At 40.4% G+C, this 24,589-nt stretch overlaps 1 protein-coding gene across 5 annotated transcripts in view; it reads left to right on the top strand.

The window, feature by feature from the left end:
- Positions 1,045-24,589, top strand: part of PDGFD (platelet derived growth factor D) — a 281,305-nt gene continuing 257,760 nt past the window's right edge. For 4 of the 5 annotated variants that reach the window (XM_005689356.3, XM_005689355.3, XM_013969392.2 and 1 more), the window contains exon 1: positions 1,150-1,580. In XM_005689356.3, coding sequence (XP_005689413.3) covers positions 1,457-1,580 — 124 coding nt within the window. In that variant the 5' untranslated portion in view covers positions 1,150-1,456. Of the gene's footprint in view, positions 1,070-1,149; positions 1,581-24,589 lie in introns of those variants that run through there. The other variant, XM_018059901.1, reaches the window with a different exon arrangement.

Below are 24,589 nucleotides of genomic sequence, written 5' to 3'. Positions count from 1 at the left end.
ACACCGTGGCAGATTCATGTTGATGTGTGGCAAAACCAATACAATATTGTTTGTTTGTTTTTAAAGTAAAGAAACTGAGGTTCAGGAGCTCAAATGACTTAAGGTGACAAACCTAGTGACCAGCAGAGTCTTGATTCGCTGTTCCTTTTCCAAATATAGTCCCCTACCCCTGGGCTATAGATGTGATTTAGAAGCTCCTGGACTCTAAAGGCTTTTCCTCTGCACCTCTGAGCTTCCACATACTCACAGTAGGGGGCCCCAAGGCCTGGATGTCCCCGCCTCTCTGTGTGGACCACGAAGACAGTGCCCCCTCAACTTCTTCACCTTGCCAGTCTCAACTAGCCAAACCCCATCCAATTTCTAGATCCTTCTACAGTGCAGGAGGTGGGCGGTGGGACACACACCCTTGACGGTTTACTGTTACACTTCATCGCATGCAACCCTCACACCGAGGACACGCTGAGTTTCACTCTGAAAATTAACCTTGACTTGGCTAAGGCCACACCTATTGGAGTTGAAGGGCTTCCTTTGTGGCTCAGTTGGTAAAGAATCCTCCTGCAATGCGGGAGACCTATGTTCGATCCCTGGGTTGGGAAGATTGCCTGGAGAAGGGAAAGGCTGCCCACTCCAGTATTCTGGCTTGGAGAATTCCACGGACTGTATGGTCCATGGGGTCTCAAAGAGTCGGATACGACTGAGTGACTTTCACCTCACTGGGGTTCAAAGTAAAGATCAGAATCAAGTTCCTTGCTATTGAGTTTTTCCTTTTTTTCCCACTTAGCAAAATCTTGACTGAGCAGAATCTGACCTTGGTTATTGTAAACGACAACTTTCGAACTGCAGCCGTTCTCCTCAGATCGCTCCCCACGCCCCACGCCCGCCCCCATCACTAGGCGGGAGCCACGTCCTGGGGTGGATGAGCCCGTCACCTCCGGAGAAGTTTGGGGATTCCGCTGTCTCGCGCTTCTCCCAGCCCCCCACTGCCCGGTGCCCCTCGCCCGTCTGGTCTGAGGTCTAGGGCTGAGGTCTAGGGCTGAGGCCCGAGAGGAGGGGGAGTCGCGTCCCAGGTCGCCCGGCCAGGCCCGGCGGCGGCGCGGGGCTCGGCCCGGGAGCCTGGCGCGCCGCGGGGGGAGCCCGAGTGCGCGCAGCCCGGGGCGCCGCCGCCGGGCGGGGGCCGCTGCGGCTCCGCTCGGCGCCCGGGCGCCTGTGCTGCAGCTGTCGGCCACCGGAGGGGGCGAACAAACGTCAACCTGTTGTTTGTCCCGTCACCATTGATCAACTCTCCGCGCCACGAGGAAGTGCGGCCGCCCCCCGCGCGGAGAGCGCGGCATGCAGGAAGTTTGCGGAGAGCTCGGCGACTAGCGCGGAGGCCAGGGCCAGCGAGTGCGGGCTCGCGTCCCGGGAGCCTGTCCCGGCTTTTTCTTGGAGTGACGCTGTCCCCGGGTCTCTGATCCCAATGCACCGGCTCATCCTCGTCTACATGCTAGTCTGCGCAAACTTTTGCAGCTACCGGGACACCTCTGCCACCCCGCAGAGCGCATCTATCAAAGCTTTGCGTAACGCCAACCTCAGGCGAGATGGTAAGAGACACAGATTTTATTTTATTTTATTTTTTTCAATTAAATACTTACTTTTTTGACTGTCATCACTGTGGTTCCCCCTACCTCCTGCCCCTTCGGTTTCTTTCCTAAGAACCTTGGTGGTGTGTGTGTGGGAGAGGGTGCAGAAAAGGAAGAGGGCTCCGGTGCCTGCCTCCATCCCTTCCTGGGAATGGGACTGAGGGTGTGGAAGGCGATGTGCGGGAGAGGACCGGAGAGCCCCGGTGACTCATCTCCTGAACCCCAGAGAAGTCATTTCGGTGTCCATCCGTCCACTGATAGCAGGACCTCGGAGCTGGAGAAAGTCGCAGGCTGCGCCTCCCCATGCTCAGGTTCTTAATCTTGTGGACTTGAAACAGATGGGGCATTTGTCATAGGTGGCTAGACTCAAGAGTGGCCTTCTCTGGGTGATTTATTTTTATTTTTTAAGTGGGAGGAGAGGGAATGATTAGTTTCAGAGGCAATGGTAGCTGGAGCATAGGGACAGTTTATTTATATATTATTTATCTCGAGGCCTGGTGTGCAGCCTGTTGCCCTGTTCATCCCCAGAGTGACTTCCCCAGTGGAGTTCAAGAGCATGGCTCAGAAACTCAGAATTTGGGAGAAAATGCTTTTTGGAGTTTCATCTGTATTCCAGGGAGACCTGACTCCTGCTATTAGCTTTCTTTCACAGAAGTCTTTCCAACTGTTTGCAAGAAGCACATCTCCTTCAACAGCCAAGTCTTAAGCAAAGTCCCAGAAAAGCTTGTTTGTTTTCCTTTTATGGAAGACACCTGGGCCAGTGGATGCCAGTGATTTTAATTGAGTTTGTTTGCTATCTGGGCCTCCACCAAGATCTGAAGTTAATGCATTTCTCAATTCTCAGCTACAGTTTATGTTGCCAATAATTTGCAGCTGCTTCCACCACCTACCTGAGCTGACCCATAGGGTTTTTGTTTTGTTTTGTTATCCCTTCATCAGATATATCTTTTCTTCTGCTTACTTAAAGTTCTGACACATCCCCTGAGGAGCTCACCAAGCTATTCTTAAAGGTTTCACTCTTTGAGCTGGCAACATTTGACTGCTGATAAATTCATATTAGCTTTGTTATTATCAGTTTCTCTCTTGGCTTGCCCTTAGTTTGGATATCACTAAAAAGCTTCTGAGCTTTGAAACAAGCAAACAAAAACTTTGTTATATTTCCTGATGGCAAGGAGACTGTGGATTTCAGTGTGCTGAAGTCATCTGAAGTGGAGGGAATATAGGGAAACCACAGAGTCACCTCCAGGCAGAAGGTCACCCTGTATTTCAGTTACCTTATTATAGTATTTTATGTAAAATATGCTAGCAGTGCACTTTTGATAAGCCTTCATTTTGAACACATTTTTTTAATAAAAAATTTTAAATGTTTAGGCTCAAGACTAAATTTTCATAGTTTTGTTTCACTCATTAATGTTTCCACCAGGGACACTCTTCTACTCATTGAGTTTTTAGATTTGTTAATGTTTGCACTTCATGTGCCCTTTCAGCTTCATAGAGTAAAATGCCATTTATAATTTGCATGACTTCATAGCCATAGTTTTGTAATCCTTAACTTCCCAAGTATCAGTTACAAGAAGTCAAGGACAGAAAATGAAAAATATGTAACTGTTGCCCATTAACCCAAGATTCTGACTTTTAAAACCAAGTCTCACAGCTCATATCTCTTTGTTTTTGTTGTTGTTGTTGTTAAAAGTCTGTACATCTATCTAGTCTATATGAAAAGTGCTAATGCTTTAATTTATTAAAGTTTGAAAACTACTCTGGATTTATTCCATCATATTTGAGCTAGAACTGTTGTGTAGTTACAACAGACACACGCATACACACACATTTTGATTAGTTCAGACTGCTCAATACTTTTCTCACTGTCAATCTCATTTATAAAGAAGGCTAGGAAAGGGGGAAAGATAGTTGGGTTAAAAGAAAAATGTGTACAGAGTAAAACTAATTAACACTATAATGGGCTCTTAGATCGGGGAATTTTCAAAAGGCAGCTTAAGTGTTATAGACCCACATTCTCAGAAAATAATAATAATAATAATAATGTTGCCCCAAGGGAATGTAATTGGATTTTAGATGGTGAAAAAAGTTTTATATGTTACAGTGGTTTGTGGCCAAAGGCCAGTGCATATAAACAGATATACAGTATATGTGTAGTATTAACAATTCAGAGAGAGTATATGTGGAAACATGTCTAAAAAGACTCATTAATGAAGGAAGGGGCAGTAATGAAGAAAAGGTTGACAGACACTTTGTAGTATTTTGGTGAGAGCAATAATGAAGGGTTTTGATACAGTCTAGATGGGCTGCTGTCTATGGGGTCGCACAGAGTCGGACACGATTGAAGCAACTTAGCAGCAGACATCATCTGAGAGATTTTATGTGGTAACAGCTGAGCTGACCAGAGAAGTTAATAACTGATTAAATTAAATCCTTATTCTGATCTGAGACATTTTAAACTTGCTCTCTCAAAGTTCCCTAGTGGCTCATTACAGAGGACAGTGTTCTTGATCCAGTTCAAACAGGGTGTAAGTTTGGGGAGGACACACAGAGGATACAATAAGGGGAAAGATGAAGATAAGTGTTTCCAAGTATTAATTTAGGGCCCGGAGAATATTTGACCCTCAGATTACAAGTAGGAAATCACAACAAAAGATTAGATATGGTCTTTGATAGGGGTTTGAAACCACTGTTCAATGATGGAACCGTCTTTATACTTGGGCGCCATGGTTTTGTCCCTGCTGACCCTATCAACTGCCACCTAATGTTGGGACTAAGAAGGGAATCAAGAGGACAGGTCTCCCCAGTCCTTGGCATGAGGCGTGTTGGATCCTGTCCAGCCTGATACAAAAATCTTGTTACTTGTACCTAGTAGCTCCAGATAACCGGAGTAGTTAATAAATGAATTGGAGATAAAGTGTGAAGGTTGGTAAGTGATCATCTCCGTCTGCTCAGTGTAGGAGGCCTCTCTGCTGAAGTAGCCTGGCCTCCCAGAACTCTTTATCTCTCTATATTCTTGCTCTAAAAGGGGTGTCTGGAGAGCCCTTGCCAGTGCTTCCAGAATGACTAAAGGTAACCCAAGGAGGCCGGTGGTTGAATTTGGTCTCTGTCCCCAGGAGAAAACTAGGTTCTGCGGCTGGAAAGAATTAAACTGTAATAGTTGGCAGTGCTTGATTGAATATCTATGCTTCTTTATATCATATTTGTTATTCTTTCTCAAAATGACTTACTTTTGATACCCATGCCTGATCCACCTCTTGGCACAAAGAAAACCTGCCTCTAGCAACAGCAGCCACATATTCTTATTTTAGTGTCTGTGCAGTTGGTGCTTTTGTTATAAGAACTGGCCACAACTGGTGTTTCTCAGAGCGTGAACCAAGAAGTGTGAAGGTAGCAATTAACTGACAGTATTGCTTACTTATTTTTAAATCTAACTAGATAGAGCTTCCTGCTCAGGCAGTTAAGATTACAGATGTAGTCTTCATTTTCTTGACCTTGTTTTCCTTTCAGAAAGTACAGATGTTGGTGGCACATGATTCTGCTTGGTTAGTTGTGCTTGGTTAATATGCCAGGACTTGAATTGTGTATTGTCTATTATCTATTATCATTATCCAGCGAGAAGCCTACAATTTTAGCAGTTGTAGTCTTAGATTATTTTTTTAAGTAGTCAAGCTTATTTCTTAAATAATATCAGTTTCTGTTGTCCTCATTAATGATAGCACATTGACTTTGATTCAAAGATCAGAGCTTAAAGGAAAGTTAAAAAACAGAGGATAATATAAACAAATTGGGCTTCCCAGGTGGCATGGGGTAAAGACTCTGCCTGCCAATGCAGGAGAAGCAAGAAATGAAGGTTCAGTCTTTGGGTTGGGAAAATCTCCTGGAGGAGGCCATGGCAACCCATTCTAGTATTCTTGCTTGGAATATTCCAGGGACAGAGGAGCCTGGCAGGCTACCATCCATGGAGTAGCAAAGAGTGGGACACAACTGAGCAACTGAGCACAAGCATGAGAATATAACCAAATTACTTTTAAAGCTGAGAATTGGATTAGCGATAAATCTGATATTCTTCTGTATTTATATCTTTATTCTAAGTATATTAAAAACTCATAATTTTACAGAAAATAATGGAGATTACATATTTTAAATGCAACATGACTTTGACTTGTCACCATAGGTCATATTACTTAATAGAGTTTTTTTTTTTTTAAGGTGAGTTTAGCCAGATATATATATATATATATATATATATATATATAGAGAGAGAGAGAGAGAGAGAGAGAGAGAAGTGAAAGATGCCATAAGGCTGTGAGTTATATTAATTCATTAAATGACAGTGATTTTGGAATACAGGGTTTTTCCCTTTTAGCAAATGAAAGCAAAATGTTATTGTTTTAGTACAATAGGGTCAAACAGTGAAGCAATGTCCCCAGAGTCACTTACATGGGTTTCCTGAGTACATGTGGTCTCAGAGAATCCCCTCATTCTGAGGGTCTGGAGGATGTGGAAATTTGTGTGTCTGTCCTTGAGAGCTGAGTCACAATGACAATCATCTTCCTTCTAGAACTTACTCTTGAGCTTTCTTTGCTGAAGTGATATGATTAGTGTAAAAAGGCATTAGCTGAACATTTAAATAAAATTCCGCCCATATTAAAATAGGAGTCTAGTCTGAAATTTCTAAATTTATAGTTCCCAGAACCTGAGTATCACTGAGGTCTCATCACCCTGGAAGTCCCTCTGTAGCTAAGCACACTAGATATTAGATTTTATTAACTGGATCTGAGATCTCATTGCTGCTGCTGCTGCTGCTGCTAAGTTGCTTCACTCGTGCCCAACTCTGTATGACCCCATAGACAGCAGCCCACCAGGTTTCCCCATCCCTGGGATTCTCCACGCAAGAACACTGGAGTGGGTTGCCATTTCCTCCTCCAATGCATGAAAGTAAAAAGTGAAAGTGAAGTCTGACTCTTAGCGACCCCACGGACTGCAGCCTACCGGGCTCCTCCATCCATGGATTTTCCAGGCAAGAGTACTGGGGTGGGGTGCCATTGCCTTCTCTGGAGGTCTCATTAGGGTAATGTAAATCACAAAAGTGACCTGGTTAGTGTTTGACAACATTTTAAGTTACTTCCAACTTCTACATTTCAGAATTTATGCAATTTTATAAGGGAAAATTTTTTTTTTGATTTTGTTTTTTTTGTTTGTTTGTTTTTTTTTTTTTAATTTTAAAATCTTTAATTCTTACATGCGTTCCCAAACATGAACCCCCCTCCCACCTCCCTCCCCACAACATCTCTCTGGGTCATCCCCATGCACCAGCCCCAAGCATGCTGCACCCTACGTCAGACATGGACTGGCGATTCAATTCTTACATGACAGTATACATGTTAGAATTCCCATTCTCCCAAATCATCCCACCCTCTCCCTCTCCCTCTGAGTCCAAAAGTCCGTTATACACATCTGTGTCTTTTTTCCTGTCTTGCATACAGGGTCGTCATTGCCATCTTCCTAAATTCCATATATATGTGTTAGTATACTGTATTGGTGTTTTTCTTTCTGGCTTACTTCACTCTGTATAATTGGCTCCAGTTTCATCCATCTCATCAGAACTGATTCAAATGAATTCTTTTTAACGGCTGAGTAATACTCCATTGTGTATATGTACCACAGCTTTCTTATCCATTCATCTGCTGATGGACATCTAGGTTGTTTCCATGTCCTGGCTATTATAAACAGTGCTGCGATGAACATTGGGGTACATGTGTCTCTTTCAATTCTGGTTTCCTCAGTGTGTATGCCCAGAAGTGGGATTGCTGGGTCATAAGGGAAAATTTTATATAACTTTTACGTGAAGGACCATTTCAACAAAATGCTACAAGAGGATGATACATAATAGTAAAAGCAAAGAATCCAAGACACATGCTGCAGCAGAAATATTCTGGCTCCCTGTACAGTATTTCAGGACCAAATGTAAGTCCTAAATAAAGAAATAAGCCCATGAGACACTGAAGTGCACAAGTGCAGAGACGGGAAGAAATACTTTCTTCCAAGAATTTCTTTTTCAGAAAAAGAATGAAGCATGCCTTGTTTCTTATAAGCATTGATGATGCGTATAGTAATATATCTTTGCTGTTCACCCAGATATGCTGACATTCATATATTCACTTTAATTTTGATGGATTAATACTGTTTTTCTGTGATTGTGCCATGTGCAGACCGGGAGGTCATAGCACATGAACTGTCTTTCGTTATGAAAAGTGATCTTTTACCAAGTTTGGAAGTTTTTACTTGAACACTTTTTGTGAAGTGCAGTGCTTTCCCTATAAATATAAGCCAAACATGATTTGAAACCTTGTATATTAGGACTCTTGATTTTTTAAATTTAGCAGGCCTCCTTTAGACTGAAGGAGCTCAGTGACACAGTGCCTAAGTGTGGGCTCTGAGAATGGGTTGAAGTGCCATGTTAGTTTAAGCGAGTCATTTCAGACCCAGTGTGAGAAGCTGCTGATAAGTTCAGCATTTTTGCTGAGACATTTAATAAGCAATACAGCAACAGCTTGCCTTTACAGAATTCACTCTTCAGCAGCTTCAGCTATATAAAATGAAACCAAATGAACTAACAAATGTGCAACAAATCCACTTAAAAACCAAATTCATGTTGATGTTTGGTAGAAACTGACACAATTCTGTAAAGCAGTCATCCTTCAATTAAAAAAAAAAAATTAAAAAGAATCCAAATCTGTATCACAACGTGTGTAAATGAGCTCACAGAGTTCCATGGTAGAAACTTAAATACTCTTTTCCTTTGCTTCCGTGCAGCGTGCAGCTCTATCTCTATTTTTCATGTGTGGCTTCCATGTCCACAGCACAGCCAGAGTGTAGAGTTAGGAGAGGGAACAGGACTGGCTCAAAATACTCATACTGTTAGCATTGAGAAGGGACAGCTAGTAGCTTTCCTGCCTCCTCTTACTTTTTTCAGACTTTGAAAAGCGTTCATAAGATGTGAGCTTGCACAGCTGGCTTAGGTTTCTAACGAGTCAGATGAGAGTAGTTCCAGCCTGAACTGGACTAAAGGTATGTGTCCCCTCCAAATTTGTATATTGAAAGCCCAGCCCTCAATATGATGATATCAGGAGGTGGAGTCCTTGGGATTTGATTAAATTACAAGAGCAGAGTCCTCATGAATGAGATTAGTACACTTATAAAAGAGATCCCGGACACATCCTTTCCCTTTATGCCACTTGAGGAGGCAGCAAAAAGACATGGAATCTGCTGGACTTTCCAGCTTCTCAAACTGTAAGAAAAATATTTCTGTAGTTTTAAGTCACTCAGTCTGTAGAAAATGTTTATAGCAGCCCAAATGGTCTCTAACCTATCTCTGTATGTCACCAGGGATATACTATATTATAACCTAGTAAGACTGATGAATTTTAGAGAATGTTTTTGAATCACAAAGGAAATTTTAGATTGTATGTTTGGTAGGTTTATCAGGATCATAAACTGGACATGGTATTAGCTGAGGCATATATGGGTTTCATCCAAAAGATTGACAACACTCACTATGACAGCTTTGTGGAAAAGAATAATTGTAGTCTGGGTAATAATGAACTGTTCTTATTCTTTTAGTGCTAACTAATAGATTTGTGTTAAACAAGAGGAAGGTGAACAAGAATTTTTAATCTGCATTGTGGATTAGACCCTGTTGAATTCGGAATTCTTAATAACTTGAATGAAGACACAGAAAACACATCTACTTGCATATTTTACTTGGAAGAAATAGTTTATAGATTGGATTAGAAGCAGAGTTTGGCTGATCCTTTTCTACAAAGGGCCAGATAGTAAATATTTTAGGCTTTCCTAAAGTCATGCGGTTTCTGTTGCAACTACTCAACAACTCTGCCATTATGAGCAGCCATAGGAATTGCATAAATGAATGTGTGTGGCTGTGTTCCAGTAAAACTTTATTTACAAGGACAGGCAGTGAGCCTTCAGGCTGTAGTTTCCTGAATTAGAGAATCTACATTCCTCTTAGGTTGAAATGATGAACTAATCGTATAGAAACACAATTTAGGGATAAATGCAAAATTTAGCTCTTTGGCTGAAAAATAAAAACAACTGCATTATTATGGATTGGAATACCTTGAATTAACTTCAGTTTATTCTAGATAGATAGAGATATGTCTATATCTTTGTCTTCTTACTGATTTAGTTGAACACAGCTGATGCTTCAGCAAATGGTGTAGTTGCTAAGCAACAGCAGTGTGAACCTGGGAATAGTGCTGACACCCTGTTGGGGTCAGGAGGCAGCAGAGCTCTTACAAGGCAGACTCTGTCCAGCTGGGTTTGAGGGTGTTGTGCTCTTGTCCTCTGTAGGATTCTGCCTCCTTCTGACTCCTTCAAACTCATGCCCTAAACTCAGAATTGGCTGCTCTTCTGTATTTAAACTTTCCCTTCTTACTGGCTTCCTCCTGTTAGCCAACACATATGTTTAAGTGTCTTTGCATTCTCCCATAGCATATAAAAGCTATTTTAATATTTCTTATATAAAAAAGGTTTTTTTTTTCATTTTATCACCATATAAACTTCTTCAGCCTCACCATGCCTCATTGTGTCTACTTCATGTCTCCCTTACTTATTGCAATTTGAAGTCATCCCTACCCCTCCGGGTGAGGTCACTATGATCTGTACTCTCCTCTGTGATTGGCAGGTCTCTTCTAGAAATGATTTCTTCCTTTGGTTTCACACACGAGCCCCTTTTGCCTTAACTACTCATAAATGTAAGTTTGAAATAGTGATAGAAATACAGCCAAAATGGACACAGTACTTATTTTGGATTCTTTGGAGAAGCAAGATTAGAGAAGGTTTTCAAAGTGTATCTTATGTTTTGTCACTGTAACTGTTATGAACAGTGAAAGAAGTGGGAACAATCTTAGACTAAAATAGGGATCTTATTAATAAAAAGAACATTTAAAATTAAAAAATAATTTCATAGTACAACCTATCTAGCTCTACAGTTGCAGTTTTTGGAGGTAGATATGCAAATATACGGGAGAAGGAAATGGCGCCCCACTCCAGTACTCTTGCCTGGAGAATCCCATGGACAGAGGAGCCTGGTGAGCTGCAGTCCATGGGGTTGCAAAGAGTTGGACACAACTGAGCGACTAACACACAGACACACACACACACATACACATATACATGTGATAAGCATAATATCTTAAAAGGCAAAATACTTCTAACCATAGAAATATGACATTGAATAACCACATAGATACTTTCCCTCATATCCCTGAGTACTCTTTACCTACTTATGTTTTTTTGTCTCCTTGGCTGGGTCTTCATCTTCCTGTCTGCCCTTTAAATACTGGTATGTTTTCAAGGCTCTGACCTTCATTTTTCTCACTGTTAGTCTCTAGAGGATCTTAGTTTTTGTCCAAAGTGTCAGTTGCTACTTATGTGTGAATGACCTATAAATCTATTTTTACTGCTTCTGCCTCTTTTCTGAGCTCTCAATCTGTCTTTTTACTTTACTTCTTGAGGTTAGTAAATGGGTGATCCCACTGGCACCTAAAGTAAATGCTCCAATTCAGTAGGCCTCAGAATAAAAGGGTTCAGTTTAAAATATTGGGTTATACATCCAATAGTGAATTCCTCAACAGTGTTAATCCTTTTGTTGTTTTTCCTTCCAGACACATCATGGTTGTTTTTGAATGAACTGTTGAGTGACTGCGCTAACCAGGCCTCCCATTTTAGACAGGAACTGTACACCCTTCATAACCTTCTCTGACTTCTCATCTCCTCTCCAGGTCGAACTGACTGCTCCTTCATTTCCCGCATATTTCTGTGGCATCTGTTTATTTCCATATCTGCCATCTGCTGATGTAAGCATACTCACTGCATTTAATGAAGCTGTGCGTACTCACTGGGTATTCCATTACTTGGTGTGCAGGACTTCTCCTCAACAAGATTTGAAGAGTCAGTAAATCAGCCAATCACTGTCTTCTTTTTACGACTGATCTTTAGGCCATGTGAGCCCTATCAGAGTGTAAATTAATGGGAGCAAGGATGTTTAAATTATGTAAAGTTTCTGTTAATTGTCTGGATGGCTGTTTGTATTATTGAACAGGATGAGGACTAGAAGAGGAAGAACAGATATGGGAAGGTCATGGAAATAGAAAATTAATTTGTGGACACTTTAAGCTTAGGAGCTTGTGCAGTATTTGTGGGGATGAAATCTAAAGGAATGAGATAAAAGAGATGCACTTATTTGCATGAAATGCATTCACAGTGAGCATGAAGTAATCAGCTCTGTACTGTCATGTTTCAAAGTGAGTGGTATGTGGGTGTAGCATCATTGTCATCATCATCATCATCATTGTCTGGGCTTCCCTGGTGGCTCAGTGGTAAAGGATCCACCTCCAACGCAGGATACCTGGAGTCAATCCCTGGGTTGGGAAGATCCCATGGAGAAGGAAGTGGCAACCCACTGCAGTGCTCTTGCCTGGAGAATCCCATGGACAGAGGGCTACAGTCCCTGGAGTTGCAAAGAGTTGGACAGACTGAGCAATTAACACTAACTAATAATAATACCTGATATTTCCAGGGTTCTTGTAACATGACAAAGTGCTTTCATAGCCATGATAGACAGTGGTTTGGTGTGAAGAACTGGTCATTTCCAAATGACTTTATGGAAAATTTCAAGATCACATATTCTTTTAGACTGCTGCCTTAGACATAAACATGACATTAGAGATTAATTTTGGACTAATATCAGTGAAATGTGGAGCGTCTTCAACTGTTTCCCCTGCACCCCGAGCCTGCCTTCCCCTACCAAAAAGCCTCACACATACTCTGACTAGAATCAGTCCTTTTTGGTATACCTTTCCTTTCCAAAATTAGTATTTGAGCACTGCCACAAGAATTTCCCAGTACTTAATAAAAGTTCAAAAGAAAGGATAGAAACAAATTAAGGATCATGAGACAAATCTTGAGGTTCAGTCAGGATGATTGATTATGGAAAGCTGAGGAAAAAGTAATGCATCTCCATTCTGTTTAAGGATTTATCTATAGAGAGCATGTTCATACTATTTTACTGAGGATTAAACAAGAGAGTTGCTATTGAATAGAATTTTTAAAAAGTACACATTTCCTATGAAAGCAAAAAGTCCATAGATGGGGTTGAAATATGGAATTAAAGGATTTTTTTAGACAATTGCTAATTTAAAAAAAAAGAGGATGGTATAAGGCTTATTTGTAATTTAAAGTGCAGCATATTTGAATACTCTGGGAAGAGCCACTGTGATTTCATATTGTTTTGATTCAATTCTTTAGTTTACTACTTTTCACCAAACTCAGCTGCAGCAACATAAGCACTACTTATTTGTTCAACAAATATTTACTGAACACTGATATGCATGCAAATCTCTGGATTAACCACTGAGGCAGAAACAGTTAAGCCTAAGGTACACTCTCTGCTTTGCTAAAATTTATACTTTAGTTGATGAGATAAAATATGCATGGGAATAAACAAAGGACAAGACAGGCCCATCTGTGTGCTGCCCTCATGTGACATATTTTTTAAGACTCTGTCCTGTTGACCAAATTGTGACTCTAAGTCATCTAATGTTTAATTCAGGAAAAAATGATATTGATTAGGCTGCTATTGAGCATAGTACTGTGTGAAGACAGAAAGACAAATCCTTTATTGATTATTAATATTACTATTATTATATCAAGGATTTGAGCAGAAAAGTAATTTTAATTGTAGGGCTGGGAGTCGTGTGTTCTTCATTTTAGATGTTAGGCTAAATATTTTTAAACCATAAAAGCAAATATACAGGGTCACTTTCCAACCCAGTATGACTTATTTTTTTCAATCAGAGTATAATTGCTTTACAAAGTTACATTAATTTCTGCTTTACAGTGAAGCAAATCAGCTTACAATGGCACCCCACTCCAGTACTCTTGCCTGGAAAATCCCATGGATGGAGGAGCCGGGTAGGCGGCAGTCCATGGGGTCGCTAAGTCAGACATGACTGAGCAATTTCTCTTTCACCTTTCGCTTTCACGCATTGGAGAAGGAAATGGCAACCCACTCCAGTGTTCTTGCCTGGAGAATCCCAGGGACGGAGGAGCCTCATGGGCTGCCGTCTATGGGGTCGCACAGAGTCGGACACGACTGAAGTGACTTAGCAAAAAAAAAAAAAACAAAAAACATCAGCTTTACGATGTATACATATGTCGCCTCCCTTTTGGACCTGCCGCTCAACACAGCACCAGCTCAGCTCCCGGTACTTTGCAGCACGTTCCCACTATCTATCTATCTTACAGTATATAAATGTCAATCCTAATTTCCCAGTTCACCCCACCCTTCCCTACCCACCCCCATTTCCACATGTCCATTCTGTATGTCTGCACCTCTTTTCCTGTCCTACAAATAGGTTCATCTGTATCATTTTTCTGGATTCTACATATGTGCGTTAATATACCATATTTGTTTTTCTCTTTCTCACTTACAATAGCCAGCACATGGAAACAACCTAAATGTCCAATGACGGATGACTAATAAAGAAGATGTGGTTCTTATATACAGTGGAGTGTTGCTCAGCCATAAAAAGGAATGAAATTTGGTCATTTGTAGAGATGCGGATGGACCTAGAGTCTGTCATACAGAGTGAAGTCATAAAAAGAAAAACAATATCAAGTTAACTTTTTAACATGTGATATGTACTGTGATTATTTGACCACTGGATGGCAGCAGAAAAAGGACTGGTTTGTGCATCTTATTATTTTTTTAACCCCCTTACTTGGTTGGGCATGTCAGCTCAACTAGGGAAATTTTCTATTTCCAAATACATTGAAGACAGCAAATTACAAATCTTGGTAATCTGTCATTAGAGTATAACTATTACATATGAGCTCAATAAATTTTAGGTAAAAATAGAATATGTTGAAAATATGTGACTATTCTACTGCCTTGTATCCTTTGCACTGGTGGCTCTGTGGGAAAGAACCTGCCTGTCAGTGCAGATGTGGGTTTGATCTTCAATCTGGGAAGATCCGCTGGAGAAGGAAATGGCAACCCACTCCAGTTTTCTTACCTGGAGAATCCCATGGACAGAGGAGACTGGCAGGCTACAGTCCATGGGGTTGCAAAGAGTTGGGCACAACTGAGTAAACAACAGCAACCCTTACTCATCCAGTTTGTGTGCATTTATAAAATTCTTGAAAGTCCAATTTAGAAACATTAGTTGAAAATCATTTTCTGAATAATAGTTGCAGGTGCACAGCCACTGGTTGACAAATTTCCTTGGAGCACATGACCAGCTTGTTGATAACTCTAGACTTGCAGTGGACTCCTCATTACTTGTCAGATGAATAAGTTACTCTGGGGGACAAAAAATATTATGATATCAGAAGTGAGAAGTCATCTGTAAATGTTGCAGTTTCTGAAATCCTAAGGAGACCCAGGGCAGAGTGGTGAGCATATAACAGTGTAGGACCATGAAACCTGCAGCTCTCTGTCCAGATGCAGAACAGTAATCAGTCACATATAGTCACATTATTGCATTAAGGAAATGGTACAGTTAATCCAGGTTTAGTAAAAATTGCAAAAAACGTTGTTTTTTAGTCGCTGAGTTGCATCTGACTCTTTTACGATCCCAGGGACTGTAAAGCTCCTTTGTCCATGGGATTTTCCAGGCAAGAATACTGGAGTGGGTTGCAGTTTCCTTCTCCAGGGGATATTCCTGACCCAGGGATCTAACCTGTGTCTCCTGCATTCGCAGGCAGATTCTTCACCACTAAGCTACCAGGGAAGCCCCAAAATTGCAAAGTGGTATACAAAAATGATTATTTTTAGTAAATGCTTTAGAGCATATTGGAAAACTATTTACTGTGGTCTATATGAGGCTGAATGATGATCCTCAGGTCACAATTCTAGCACGCCTAAGTGCTACAGTATGTGGGAAAGACTTTGCAAGTGTGATTTTGCTTTGGATCTTGAATGGTGAGGTTATCCTGAATTATCTGGCTGGGCCATGATGCAATCACAAATGTCCTTACAGGGGAGAGATGTAGGGAGATTTGAGACAGGCAGAGGAGGGGGCAATGTGACCACAGAAACAGAGATTTCAGTGATGTGGCCACAAGCCAAGGACTGCCGACAGCCACCAGAGCCTGGAAGATGCAAGGAAGAGATTCCCCCCTAAAGCATCAGAAGGAGCAAGACCTTGCTGGCACCTTGATTTTGGCTCTCTGAACTGACTTCACACTTCTGATTTCCAGACTCAAACAGAATAACTGTAGGTGTTTTAAGCCAGTAAATCTGTGGGAATTTGTTACAGCAATCACAGGAAACTAATCAAGGGCCTTTGAGCTGAAAGACGAATGGTTGAACTGCCTATTTGTTTTCTGTTGATAAAATTTCATTGACCAATATAGCTGTATTGACAAATGATGAATCTAGATCCCTGCCCTTGAGAATTCTCTAGTAAGGCAAGCCTTACTTCTACTCTAGTTCCATATCAGAATATTTAGGAAATTCTGGTTCCAAATGTTACCTGTTTTTCAGAGAAGATTAAGTCCTGACATGATGGGAAAGCACAATGATCCTATTTTATCAGACTTTCATTGATTCTTGAATATTCCCTTTACCCAAACATGCCATTTATGCATTTTTAGCTCATAGTTTACTCATTTGCTTTTGCCACAGACTTTTGTTGTGAGACTGTCTTGTGTCACTTTCTGTACTGGGGAACAGTGTTGAAAGTGATGTGGGGAAAAGTGGTGAAAGTGATATGATAATAATTACTTTGTTAATTAACTATCTGTTAATTATGTGATAGTAGCTGCCATCCACAGAGTACTTATTGGTATAGATAGTATGCTGATAATAATACTATATGTGTTAGTACAGTCACAATATTATATGTTAGGTGATGGGACATAGATATTTCTAGATGGCATATTGGCAAATGTTAGGTTTATTAGAAATTTGGAGCTTAGGACAGAATCAGAGAATTCCAGTTGAATACCTGTGCCCAGTTCCCTTAACTCAAACTGAACCCAACTCTTACCACTTACTCTCTTAAGCCATCACTGTCCAATAGAAATATAATGCAAATGAAAGTTATTTTAAAAATTAGTAACCACAGAAGAAACTAAAAAGCAGAAGTTAATTTGAATAATATATTTTATTCAATCCAGTCTGTATCCAAATATTGTTATTTCACTGTTTAATAAATATTTTAAAAATACTGAGATTTCTTTTTGTATCCTTATTATCATATTGAACCTTCAAATATGATATGCATTTTATATATACATATAACACATCCTATTTCAAACTAGTGCATTTCAAATACTCAGTAACCACATGATACCAGACATTACTGATTTGAACAGCACAGTTATCTTAAGATCACTTATTTAAACCAACACAAGTTATCATTTTTTTAACTTAAAAAATGTTGAGTTTCTGAAAACTATATACTCCCTCTTTGTTGCAACATGTTTAAATTGACGATGTCAGTTTTTAGGGGGATTAATAACCTAGCATAGGCAAGTTTTATGTGGCTTATATATTGTTTTTTTATTATATCAACATTGTTGTAGTTGATGTTCCTGGTTATTTTCATGTACTCTCTTTTAAAAAAATTGCAGTTATCTCATAAACTTGCAGTCAACCAAGCTACTCAGTTTATATGCAGGTGCAAATTTTTCTGATTCTTGAGACGCTTCTTTTGAAAATAGCAGCTGACTCTTCATTTCTGTCGTGAATGTGAAAAAAAAAAAAAAAAGCTGTGTTTAACCAGCACCAATTGTCTCTTTCATTTACACCTTAATTTGACTTAGGTAATGACACCATTCTCTTTTATCACTTGACCATTAAAAAAAAAAAGTACTCTTTCTATCTGATCAGTGAAAGATTTTTGGAAAAAAACATACTGCTATATGTGTGGGAGGAGGTTAACCTATTATATATTTGGTTCAGATTTTTATTAAATTACTGATATCTCCTTGGTTTTAGAAGCTTTAGACAGCATACATACATTTGGTGTATGCTATTTTGGGGAAAATTAAATGTTATGAAACAATTGTTTTGTGTTTTAAAATCTCAGATCTATAATTTATTTACTTCATGGCCCAGAAGTGAAAGGTGATTAATAAAAGTTGTTGCAGAAACAAAAATAATTTCTACTTTTGCTAAGCAATGTATTTTTACCAGTCTTTTGGTTGGCAGTTGATTGGCATGGCCTTTTAATGTTTTGTAATTTGGGCAAGCAAAAGTATTCTACCAAGTAAAATGACTTGTAAAGGTGTCTTGTTTTTCTGTTACTGATTTAGAAACATCTCATTGAATTGTGTTCTTGTGAGAAGCTTATAAGTAATGTTGTCATGTAAAACTCTTTTTGCTGTAAAGTGTCTTTCTTTTACTGGGAATCTCAACCTGAGTCTCCCGTTTTGAGGTCTCATCCCAGGAAGTCTTCAGCACGGTGTGCCTCGTTTTCAGAACAAACACCCAAGATTGGAAAGGCTAAGGAAGGCTGAGAAAGGCACTGGCTCACAAGTTCAGAATCTCTTCAGCAACCCTTTATGTCAGGACACAGCATAACTCTGTTGTTACGGAAAACCTTTCATTCATAAGGCTCTTTTTGTTTTTAGTGATGGAGTGGTTTTGAAAACAATGACTTTTTTTTAGTATGCCCTAGTGCTTGGTGTTGGAGAAGGCAATGGCACCCCACTCCAGTACTCTTGCCTGGAAGATCCCATGGATGGAGGAGCCTGGTAGGCTGCAGTCCATGGGGCTGCTAGGAGTCGGACACAACTGAGCGACTTCACTTTCACTTTTCACTTTCATGCACTGGAGAAGGAAATAGCAACCCACTCCAGTGTTCTTGCCTGGAGAATCCCAGGGACTGCGGAGCCTGGTGGGCTGCTGTCTGTGGGGTTGCACAGAGTCGGACACGACTGAAGCGACGCAGCAGCAGCAGCAGCGGCAGTGTTTAGTGTTCACCCTTCTCGCTTACCTCTACCTGAAACTGTATCATTCATTTTAACTTGTGTATGTTCTGCCTTCTCCCAAGAATCTAATCTCTGTTAGGATAGATACTTTATCTCTTTTATTCCATACTGTATCCCTGTATACTATGTAGCTAATACCAGCTACATAGAAGATCCTCAATAAATACTTGCTGAATGATTGAATGAACATCAGCAGAGTGTAGTTCAGATGAAGCTCAGTCTTGAAGAGCATGGTGTCTGTGGGTAGCAGTGGTAGGCTGAAGCTAATAAAGCTTAAATTTCAGAGTCCTTCCCTTACTAGGTCCCTTCCAAGGCCCTGTACCTAATTTTATATTTATAACATAATTGTTACTTTTCTTAAAGAGAGCATTCCAAATAGTTTATCAGGCTCGACAAAATCTGGATGATTCCCTGGTGTTAAGGTACATACTTTTCATTTGAGGTTTGCTCTGAAGAAATGTAAAACTATCTTCTACCAGTTGAGCAAATTAATACTGTTCATTGAAAGGGACTGTTACCCCAAGAACTGGCTTAGCCACATGGTCTAGTCTTAATTTAAAACAGTCTGGCAGACTAATGAACACAGTTATTGCAGTTCTTTTGTATTACTTACCTTGTATGCATTTCTGCTTAAACACACACACACACATACATATACATATATATGTATATATATACACACACATATATATACACACTTATACACACACATCACAGGTCTGTTGTATAGTGTTACCCCATTATCTATTATTTTTCTTTCCGTGGTTTCAGTTGCACACAGTCAACTGCAGTGAGAACATATTATTAAATGGAAAATTCCAAAAATAAAAAACCCCACAAGTTTTAAATTGTGTGCATTTTGAGTAGCATGATGAAATCTCACACTATCCCACTGGAGTCCACTGACAAAGTGAATCATCTTTTTGTCTAACATGCCCTGCCCAGTCACTCAGTAGCTGTCATAGGTTATGTTGAGATATCACAGTGCTGTGTTCGAGTCACCCTTATTTGGCTCAACAATGGCCCCGAAGCCCAAGGATATTGATGCTGGCAATTCAGATATGCCAGAGCAGCCTTGAAGTACTTCCTGTAAGTGAAAAGTTGAAATTTTTCAATGTAAGAAAAATAAATCAAATCACGTGCTGAAGTTTCTAAGATCTATGGTAAGGACATGACTTGTCTATGAACTTGTGAAGAAGGAAAGTGAAATTTTGCTGCCTCTACTGTTGTATCTTAAACTGTGAATGTTAAGGCCACAGCACATGCTAAGTGCTTAGTTAAAATGGAAAAGACATCCTATGTGTACAGTAAGATATCAAGATAGAGTTAGAGACCACATTCACATAATCTTTATTACAGTATATTGCTATGATTATTCTATTTTATCATTAGTTATTGTTGTCAGTCTCTTGAAAACAAAGTGAAAGTCACTGAGTTGTGCAACCCCATGGACTTAGGCCATGGAATTCTCCAGGCGAGAATACTAGAGTGGGTAGCCTTTCCCATCTCCAGAGGATCTTTGCAACCCAGGAACTGAACCCAGATCTCCCGCATTGCAGGTGGATTCTTTACCAGCTGAGCCACCGGAAAAGCCCAAGAATACTGGAGTGGGTAGTCTATCGATTCTCCAGCAGATCTTCCTGTCCCAGAAATCAAACTGGGCTCTCATGCATTGCAGGCAGATTCTTTAGCAACTGAAAGAAGTTCTTAGGCCTTAGATTTTTCTAAAGCATGGTAAACCATATCTCAAACTCTCATTTAATTGCATCAAGAACTTGGAGATTTGGTGGGAAGAGAACTCACAGGAGATTTGAAAACTTGATTAATTTGACAAATATTTCCTGAACATCTGTTGTTAGGCACTGTGTTAAGTCGATAAGGTAGACTTTTAAACAACCCATGAGATCACCTATGCACTTATATATTATGTATATATTATGTATATATTCATACATGTATACATATACCCAATGCTATAATAACATTTTATGTATGTGTTCTTACATACAATATAAACACAAGTATGCACATACCTGTACATTTATTTATCTGTTCAAATGCATTATATATTTTACATATCATAAATATTCTCATGCATGACCTAAATATATGTGGTATCATTAATGTGACAGTGTTAAAACATGAAGCTGTAGCAGCTCTAATTAGAGATAGTTACCAACCACATAGAGTTAGGAATCCTTTTATGGAACTGAAAATGGTGAAAAAGTGACAAATAGATAAAAGGAATTAGGTCTGATAGACAGAGTGCCTGAAGAACTATGGACAGAGGTTCATTACACTGTACAGGAGATGGTGATCAAAATCATCCCCAAGAAAAAGAAATGCAAAGGGCGAAATGGTTGTCTGAGAAGGCCTTACAAGTAACTGAGAATATAAGAATAGTGAAAAGCAAAGGAGAAAATGAAAGATATATCCATCTGAATGTGGAGTTTCAAAGAATAGCGAGGAGAGATATGTAAACCTTCCTAAGGGATCAATGCAAAGAAACAGAGGAAAACAATAGAATGGGAAAGACTAGAGATCTCTTCAAGAAAATTAGGGACCAAGGGAATATTTCATGCAATGATGGGCTCAATAAAGGACAGAAATGGTATGGACCTAACAAAAGCAGAAGAAATTAAGAAGAGGTGGAAAGAATACACAGAAGAACTATACAAGAAAGATTCATGACCCAGATAACCTCAATGGTGTGATCACTCACCTACAGCCAGACATCCTGGAATGCAAAGTCAACTGGGCCTTAGGAAGCATCACTATGGACAAAGCTAATGGAGGTGATGCAATCCAGATGAGCTCTTTCAAATCCTAAAAAAATGATGCTGTTAAAGTGGTTCACTCAACATGCCAGCCAATTTGGAAAACTCAGCAGTGGCCACAGGACTGAAAAAGGTCAGTTTTCATTTCAGTCCCCCAAGAAAGACAATGCCAAAGAATGTTCAAACTGCTGCACAATTGCACTCACCTCACATGTTAGCAAATCAAAATTCTCCAAGCTAGGCTTCAATAGTCCATGAACCGAGAACTTCCAGATGTTCAAGCTGGATTTAGGAAAGGCAGAGGAATCAGAGATCAAATTACCAACATCTGTTGGATCATAAAAAAAGCAAGACAGTTCAAGGAAAACATCTACTTCTGTTTAATTGACTGCTCTAAAATGTCTGACTATGTGGATCACTACAAACTGGAAAATTCTTAAAGAGATGGGAATACCAGACTAACTTATGTGCTTCCTAAGACATCAGTATGCAGGTCAAGAAGCAACATTTAGACCTGGACATGGAAAAGACTGGTTCCATATTGGGAAAGGAGTATGCTAAGGCTGTCGCAAAGTGTCGGACATGACTGAGCGACTGAACTGAACTGAACTGAACTGAAGGCTGTATATTGTCATCCTGCTTATTTAACTTATATGCAAAGTACATCATGCAAAATGCTGGTCTGGATGAAGCACAAGCTGGAATCAAGATTGCTGGGTGAAATATCAATAAACTCAGATATGCAGATGACACCACCCTTATGGCAGAAAGTGAAGAAGAACTAAAGAGCCTCTTGATGAAAGTGAAAGAGGAGAGTGACAAAGCTGGCTTAAAACTCAACATTCAAAAAGCAAAGATCATGGCATCTGGCCCCATCATTTCATGGCAAATGCTAAACTAAGTCACTTCAGTCATGTCCGACTCTGTGCGACCCCATAGATGGCAGCCCACCAGGCTCCCCCGTCCCTGGGATTCTCCAGGCAAGAACACTGGAGTGGGTTGCCATTTCCTTCTCCAATGTATGAAAGTAAAAAGTGAAAGGGAAGTCACTCAATCGTGTCCGACCCTTAGTATGAACTGCAGCCTACCAGGCTCCTCCATCCATGGGATTTTCCAGGCAAGAGTACTGGAGTGGGGTGCCATTCCTTCTCCTCATGGCAAATAGATGGGGGAAAATGGAAACAGTAACAGGCTTTATTTCCTTGGGCTCCAAAATCATTGCAGATGGTGACTTTGGCCATGGAATGAAAAGATGCTTGCTCCTTGGAAGAAAATCTATGATCAACATAGACAGCATATTAAAAAGCAAAGACATTACTTTGCTGACAAAGGTCCGTCTAGTCAAAACTATGGTTTTTCCAGTAGTCATGTGAGAGTTGGACCATTAAGAAAGCTGAGCACCAAGGAATTGAGGCTTTTGAACTGTGGTGTTGGAGAAGACTTTTGAGAGTCCCTTGGACTGCAAGCAGATCAAACCAGTCAATCCTAAAGGAAATCAGTCCTGAATATTCATTGGAAGCACTGATGCTGAAGCTCCAATACTTTGGCCATCTGATGCAAAGAACTGACTCACTGGAAAAGACCCTGATGCTGGGAGAGATTGAAGGCAGGAGGAGAAGGGGATGACAGAGGATGAGATGGTTGGATGGCATCACCAACAAGATGGGCGTGAGTTTGAGCAAGCTCCAGAAGACAGTGAAGCACTGGAAAGCCTTGTGTGCTGCAGTCCATGGGGTCACAGAGAGTCAGGCACGACTGAGCAACTCAGCTGAACTGAACCAACCCCAGAGAGTCATGAATCCTTTTATGGAATAGAAAATGATGTTTGAACCAGACTGTAGTTGTGGTATATTTTCTAAGGCTATTGTGTCAAGTTTCTACATCTTTCTTGACTAAAGCAACAGTAATTGTTTCTTTCACAGTTCTGCAAGCCAGAAGCCCAACAGTGAGATGTCAGCAAGGTGGTACACCCAAGGGGGCTCTCAGGGGGATTCTGTTCCTTGCTTTCTTTTGGCTGTTGGCTGTCCTTGGCTTTGCACACATCACTCCAAGTTCTGCCTGCCTGGCCACTCTGCCTTTTCCTATGTATCCACTACCTCTTGGCTTCTAAGGACAGTTGAGTTTTTATAGGATTACATGAATAATGCAGGAAAATTCCTCAAGATCTTACACTTAATTGTACAGGTCTCAAGTTTGGGGTCAGATATTAGTCTTTGGGCATATTTTAAGAGGCCACCATTTAACTACCTATAGGTCAGACCCTTCAAAGGCTGAGTTTGAGGAGAGCATCACAGGCTGAGAAGCTAGCCTAAGCAGAGATGTAGGGGTCGGACAAAGAAGGTATGTTGGGTACAAGAAGGAGCGTTGGGGAGCAGCAGCGTGTAAAGAGAGGAGAGGGAGGTGAACGAGGGTCAGGGAACTGCGGGAGCCCTTGGCCCCTGGGCAGCCATGTTAAAATGAGTGGAGAACCAGAGAGGATCCTGTTAACATAGCCTACGTGAGCCCTTGCCAAAGTGTGCATGAAGATGTTGGCCATGAGACTAGAAAGCATTGAAGCTTCAAATGCCTGTTTAATTGGGAGGAGGTTGGGACATTAACAACAATAGGGAAATTAGAAGACAGAAATGATGTTTGGATTTGGATGTGTTGCTTCAGTTTCCAGCATGACATCTGGAGGAAGGTGCAGTTAGAAATGTGGAGTTGATCTCCAGAGTGTTCGGCATGGGAGTTATCCGCAGTGAAGGGTGAGACTCCCGAAGAAAGAAAGGGAAAGGGAAGAAGAGAATGTCTCCAACATTACCATCTTGGAGACCTCCTTCCTTCGGAGGTTAGGGGAACTAAGCTTCCTTTTTTCATTATGTTTTTAAATGTACACTTTTGACACAGTGGGTTCTTTAATGTACAGGATTTTTCACACTGATTGTAGGTGAACATGTTCTCTCTTTGTTGTGTCTACTGAAATAGTTTTATGTGAACTGTGCTATGATTCTTATAAAGTAATTTACTCTAATTATGACCTTATTAAAGAAACATGGTTATATTTGCTCTTTGTTTTATGGTAATGACTGATCAACAAAATGCTAATTGATGTTACAATTTTGTGCTATATTTGTTCTGATATTCAAATGCTTTAATTAGTATTTAATTTGCTTACCAGCCTGCGTTATC

Source organism: Capra hircus, chromosome 15 (genome assembly GCF_001704415.2).
Source record: "Capra hircus breed San Clemente chromosome 15, ASM170441v1, whole genome shotgun sequence".
In the NCBI taxonomy this organism is placed as follows: Eukaryota; Metazoa; Chordata; class Mammalia; order Artiodactyla; family Bovidae; genus Capra; species Capra hircus.
This window is presented reverse-complemented; position numbering and strand designations above follow the sequence as displayed.